This window comes from Priapulus caudatus, unplaced genomic scaffold (genome assembly GCF_000485595.1).
Source record: "Priapulus caudatus unplaced genomic scaffold, Priapulus_caudatus-5.0.1 Scaffold866, whole genome shotgun sequence".
Classification (NCBI taxonomy): domain Eukaryota; kingdom Metazoa; phylum Priapulida; class Priapulimorpha; order Priapulimorphida; family Priapulidae; genus Priapulus; species Priapulus caudatus.
Window position 1 is genome coordinate 91255 of NW_014577927.1, and position 6691 is coordinate 97945.

The following is a 6691-nucleotide window of genomic DNA, read 5'->3' on the forward strand; positions in this document are numbered from 1 at the left end:
TTCTCTCCAAGGTGGCAGGTCGACAGAGTGAAAGCCAGCTGAGGGAAACGCTGAACGCTCGTTACGGGCCCGATCAGAGAGAGACCCAGAGTCAAGCCGCACTTCTGGGGCGACGCGGCAGCGAGGATAAAAGCTGGCCCGAATATGCGCAGCAGCTGCGCAAATTAGGAAAGCTGGCTATGCCAGAGATGAACGATGCACAGATCGGAAAGTGGCTGGTGCGCGGCTAAAGGGAGAGCTGCCGACAAAGGGCCGTGAGCTGTACGTCATGGGCCAGAGGTGCGTCACGATTGAAAAGGTCGCCGAATGCGCAGCAGACTACGAGGCAATGGTAAGAAAAAGACGAGCAACGCGTAAATCGATTACAGCACCCGAGATTTTTGAGGGCATCGCACGCGAGGTGGAGCCACCCATCCCCGTAGCCGCGGCCACCCCCCCCCCAACTGCTCGGGGTTGAAGATCAGGCGAGTAAGGAAATGAAGGAGATCGCACGGCTTCTCAAGGAACTGGTGAGTGATCGGGAGCTGTCGAACGCGGCCCGCCAAGCACCGCGGGGACCTGACAAGCAGAGCAGACTTAGAGGAGGAGGTAGCCGGTGTTACGAGTGTGAGGAGCGGGGCCACTTCAGTCGGCACTGCCCGCGCCTGCAACAACGAGGTGTGGGACGACCCTACGGTGCGGCTGGAGGCGACGTAGGGAACGAAGATTGGTAGGGTCAGTGCAGAATCGGCCCTCATGGAGAGTGACATTGGAAGTGGCAGGAAATCCTGTCGAGTTCTTGGTGGACACAGGCGCCGAAGTTGCGCTGCTGTTAGCATCAACGTTTGCGAGCCTCCCGCAGGGGCTGTGAGACTGCGACCTACGATAGCGGGCGTGATGGACGTGCAGCACCGGGCGCTGCCGACAACCGGGGAATGCCGCGTCGAGCTAGGTCTGGGGTGTCAGAAGTTCCTTCATGCTGTATTGGTGGTCAGGATGAGAGACAGCTGGGGTGTGATAGGAATGGACTTCCTGTGTCGCAAAAGATGTCAGTTTGACGTTGGCCGTGGGTACTTGGTGATCGACGGAGTGACTCACGTGGTACAGGGTGGCAAGCCGACGGAAGCCCGGCAACTGTGGTCAGCCAAGAAGGTGTGCATCCATTCTGGACACGGAGCTGTCGTCCTCGGGACCATGTGAGGAAGACGCTGGCCCAGAGTATGCCTAGCTGTGGCAGAGCCGACGCGGAAATTCCGAGAGCGAGGACTAGGTGGTGAGCTGGTGATGGCCCGATATTTGGTGGACACCCGAGGTGGACGGGTAATTCTCTCGATAGTCAACGTCGGAGCGAGCAAGGTAGTCATCCCAAAGGGCATGGAGTTATCCCGGCTTGAGGGCATTGCCATGGTCGGGACAACCCGAGGGGAAGACCCGAATGCAACCCCAGAACCTGGCGGTAGGCTAGCCGAGCACCTGCAGCCATTGATAGATGGCGTGGATGGAGAGCTGACGGAGGAGCAGCGAGAAGAGATGGCGGCCGTGATTCAAGAGAATACACAGTTGTTTGCGGGGCCTGGCAACGCGCTTTGGAGAACAGGCTTGAGCAGAGATCGACACACGAGATCGATTTTGCAGCATGAGATTGACACACAAGATCACCGACCACGGAAGCAGCCGGCGAGAAGATGCCCGTGGGGGAGACAGGTGGCTCTCGATCAAGAGCTAGATCGGATGCTCACGCAGGGAGTGGTGCGACCAAGCACCAGCGCATGGGCATCCCCGGTAGTTCTCGTGGCGAAGAAGGATGGGTCAGTACGGTTCTGCGTAGACTACCGCAAGGTAAACGAGTTAACTAGCAAGGATGCGTATCCGCTCCCTAGAATCGACGACACATTCGATTCCCTTGCCGGGCAGCGTGGTTTTCCCCTCTGAACTTGGCTAGTGGGTACTGGCAGGTGGATATGAACCCGAGGGACGCGCCAAGACTGCCTTTGCCGTGATGGAGGCCTATAAGTTTCCGGGTGATGCCGTTTGCCCTCTGCAATGCCCCGGCAACCTTTGAGCGCTTGATGGAGCTCGTTCTCAGGGGCCTCCAGTGGAAGGAGTGCCTCGTCTACTTAGACGACGTAGTGGTGTTCGGCGCTACCTTTGACCACGCGTTCGATAACCTCCGACATGTGTTTAAACGACTCCAGGAGGCCGGCTTGAAGCTAAAACCCAGCAAATGCAGCCTGTTTTAGCAGAGCGTGATGTTCCTGGGACACGTGGTGTCCCGAGAAGGAGTTCGCCGCGACCCGACGAAGATAGCGGCCGTACAGGACTGGGAGCGACCGACGGGGGTGAGCGACGTGCGAAGCTTTCTTGGATTCGCGAACTATTATCGACAATTTATCGAGGGGTTCGCCACCATTGCAGGACCCTTGACGGCATTAACCCGCAAGGAACAGGCCTTTAAGTGGACGGAGGAATGTGAGAAAGCCTTCCGGGAACTGATTCGGCAGGTGACAGGGGGCCCCCATATTGGCCTATCCCAGTGCCGAGGGAATGTCCACGGTAGACACTGACGCCAGTGGGACCGGCCTGGGTGCGGTGCTGTTTCAGGAGCAGGATGAGGAGAAGTGGGCCATCGCCTACTCAAGCAAAACACTATCCACCGCCCAGAGAGGGTACTGCGCCACGCATTGGAAACTGTTGGCGGTCGTGGCCGCGGTGAAGCAGTTCCGACACTATCTACAGGGAAGACCTTTCCTGGTGCGGACTGATCATGCGTCCCTGACATGGCTCTTGAACTTTAAGGAACCCGAAGGGATGGTGGCGAGGTGGATCGCCTTCCTGAGAACCTTCGAACTCCGCATCGAACATCGCGCGGGACGGCTGCATTGGAACGCCGACGGATTGTCCTGGCAAGCTCCCCGCCGTCCATGTAAACGGGAAGACTGTCCCGACTGCCAAGAGATACCCCTAGGGAAGATCCGAAGTGCAGGGGCGGACCCTGCGGGTCTCACCCCATGGACGGAGGCACAAATGAGGAGATGGCAGGAGGACGACCCGACGCTGGGGCAAATGCTGGCGTGGCGGAAAGCGACAAAGAATCAGCCTGCCCATGAAAAGACTGCCGCACGTGGGAAGGGGAAACCCCTATGGCACAGCTGGGATAGGTTGCAGGTGCATCAAGGGTTGTTATATCACCGGTGGATAAGGGAACGGCGAGGACGATTGCAGCGGTTGCAGCTTGTCGCGCCACCCGAGATACGGCGAGAAATTCTTGCCATGCAAAATGGAGGTCGCGTTTCGGGGCACCTGGGCAGCATGAAGACAGTGGAGCGAATTCGGCAGCGTTTCATGTGGCCAGGGATGCGAGGTGATGTGCAGCGCTGGTGTCGGCAGTGCGAGGTATGCACCCGAAGGCAAGTGACACGCAGCCGACGTGCAGCGCCCCAGCAGCAGCCCTCGTAGGAGCACCCATGGAGAGAGTGGCAATCGACTTCCTAGGACCGTTTCCACTCAACGCGGGGGTAATCAACATATCCTCGTGATCTGTGATTATTTCACAAAGTGGACAGAGGCGTACGCCTTACCCGACCAGAAGGCCAAGACTACCGCGGACTGTCTAGTCACACACTTCTTCGCCAGGTTCGGGATGCCGCAACGCTTGCACGCTGATCAAGGAAGGAACTTTGAGTCGTAGCTGTTTGTGGGGGTATGCGAGCTTCTAGGGATAGAAAAGACCCGAACGACCCCCTACCATTCGCAGTCGGACGGACTGGGGGAAAGATTTAACCCCACGCTGCAGTCGATGTTGGCTAATGTAGTGTAACCTCGTACTTCTATGGTGAGGTACAAGAGCAGTAAGAGTAGAGCAAAGAAACAGCGTAAGATAAGAAGTCAAACACGAACTAGTAAAGTAACGTACCACAAAGAGTTGTATTCGACATAATGCAAACACAGGTGACAAGCAGAAACGTAAGGCTGAAAGCGTAAAGATACGTGACAGTCAACCCAACAGAGGAGAAGTGCCTTTTGCTCCCTCTCCCAGCTCTCTTAAATCTAGCCGGACTTGTTGTTCGACCTTCCTACGACGTGCCGGCACTCCGGCCCACCTGTTGATGTCGTTAGCTACCTTATTGCTTCTGTTATTACCTTCAGCCTGCATCGCGTGTGAACCGAAAATTCCCCTGAATTGTCACCAACGCGACCCGCATGGCCTTATGCCAAACTAACAGTAATTAATAAGGTGTGGTGGAACCAGCTCCGTTACAGTAGTGGATGATTACCGTGACGACTGGGATGATCACCTGCCCTGCGTGATGGCCGCATATCGGGGCACTGCGCAAGAGAGCACAGGGGTGAGTCCTAATCTGATGATGTTTGGTCGAGAAGTAGGGACGCCAATCGACCTGATGTAGCCGCCGCCGACTGACGACGTAATGCCCCAATGCCCAAATGAGTACGTAGAGTGTATGCGACGTTGACTACCTTAGTGCCTGCTCCTTCGGAGCACTGTATTCATCGAAGATTCCCGCGGCTGCGGACTACTAGGTAGGGACCTCTCCACGGCCCTTCCCAATTTAATATCATCAGGGGGATAGAAATACCACACCCACTTCTTGACCCCCATGTTGCACGGCCGTACTTTGCGATCGTAGTTTCGCCGCTGTCGCTCGGCGGCTTTCCCTAGGTTCGTGCGGGCTCGGTCGTGCGCCTCCGCACACACGCGGATATATATATATATATACATGCGTGTAACTGTGTGTTGCAGAGGCGTTGAAGGAGATGGAGGCAGTGGCTAATCACATTAACGAGATGCAGCGAATACACGAGGAGTACGGATCCATCTTTGATAACCTCGTACAACAACACCAGCAGACGTCGAAGCAGGTGCGTGCGTGCGCCTGTACGTGTGCGCGTGCGTGCGTGCGTCTGTACGTGTGCGCGTGCGTGCGTGCATGCGTCTACGTCTGTCCATCGCTACGTGTGCGCGTGTGTACGTGTGCGCGTGCGTGCGTGCGTGCGTGTGTAACATGTGGTGTGCAGATATACATTAGTAAGCTTAGGATGGGTAGAGTCAGGTAGTTAGCATGTAGTTTATAACTAGGTTGAGTGGGCAAGTAGACAAGCGTGGTTAGGTTAGGCAGTTTCACGGGTGGTTGTGAAATAGGGGTGCAGATCGAGTGGAGAGAGGGTAGGAGTCGGGAGTCGGGTTGTGACCACGGAAGCGAGCACACGCGCGTATGCGCGTGTGCGCATTTCTTTGTATCTTGGTTTGGGGTTTGGACTGAAGGACAAGACGGGAACGGACGTATACGAGAGGCCGGTTGTATATTTGTAAACAATATATTCTTTCAGTGAACACAAATTCTATACGCTTCATGATTCTTTTACTCTAAACTATTTCATTCAAACCTTGATGTAGAGACCTACGTTACATTTTTGGTGCTCGTGACAACGGACTGGGTTAAGCAAAACAACGTAAGGCACACGCTATAATATACATGACCGGCAAAGAGGAAGCAAGGAAGAATGCAGTCGTACGAACGGAACAAGTACGCAACTTACAAGGAGCAAGAGCTGAACGAGACTGAAATACCTAAACGGTGAGTAAAACAAACGGTGTTGACATCTAGTCGTAAGTAAAGTTAAAAACGATAGTTTCAAACCACAGCGTATAATATACAAATGTGATAGTGAAATACTCAAGCAATTTGCCTGTATACACATGCACCACGTTTCTTATCCCTTATCCAAAAGGTGCATGTTATGTTATTGAGATGCTTATAGGCTACTTGCGGAGCGGAACAATATTTATAATAATAAAGGCGACACAGTTGTTTCACAAGCTTACAAGATACTATGTGTGTATGTATGTGTGGATGTTAGCAGGTATAGTTAGTCATGTGTCACTGAATGACACAACGTACGGCTGAATCTCACGGTCAGCTAAGATACGCTCGATCCGCATTATGCGGGTTGAAGCGGAATTGTCTCAGATTTGAGAGCTAGATTACGGGCCTCGGACCGGGAGAGTTTGATGAGCCCATGGAGACGGCAGGTATACGACAGCAGGAGCCTGTCACGCGCGACGAGCGGGCGCAGTTTAATCAACGGTTTGTTTGTTTGTTTTCCACAGCAGATCTAGAGTAGAGTACGGACTGGAGGATATCATAGGGTGCCGTATAATTGGTGTGTAGTTAGCGTGTAGTTGGTGTGTAATTAGTTTCGTGTTCCACACACGATCGCTTCTGGGACTCGCGTGGAGGTGCAAGAGTCGACGTTCTTGAAACATTTCCGTACGCAACCCCAGTTACGTTTAGCTAACGATGTCGGTATAGTTAAGGCCGGCACAAACCAGCCGATTTATCACGCGATTTGATAGGCCCGATAAAAATCAGCCAATATCGGGTAGGTGTGCGCGTTCATTTGTAGACGATTTTACTTACGATTATTTTTATCGGGTGATCGTTCCAAATCAAACATGTTTGATTTTGAACTGATTATTTTGAAGCGATTTTTTGTAATCCGACAAGATTTTGTAGTGTGCGTGTGAACTCAAAAAAATCCTCTACGATAAATATGGAACAGCCAATAGCTGAACGTGCCCGTGTCACATGACATTCAAAATGCATTCTTGCAGAACAAAATAATCAATTTTATCGTAGGTGTGCAGGTGTTTATCGGAAGGCGTTGCGCTGAGCCGATTTTACAGACGATGAAG

The 6691-nt window shown here is 53.5% G+C and overlaps 1 protein-coding gene across 1 annotated transcript; it reads left to right on the forward strand.

Annotated features, from left to right (window-relative positions):
* The first annotated feature begins 1263 nt into the window (after positions 1 to 1263).
* Positions 1264 to 2219, forward strand: LOC106814064. Its single transcript, XM_014818334.1, has 2 exons — positions 1264 to 1818; positions 2076 to 2219. Exons 1-2 carry the CDS (start codon positions 1264 to 1266, stop codon positions 2217 to 2219), a joined length of 699 nt encoding a protein of 232 aa, XP_014673820.1.
* The last annotated feature ends 4472 nt before the right edge of the window (positions 2220 to 6691 follow it).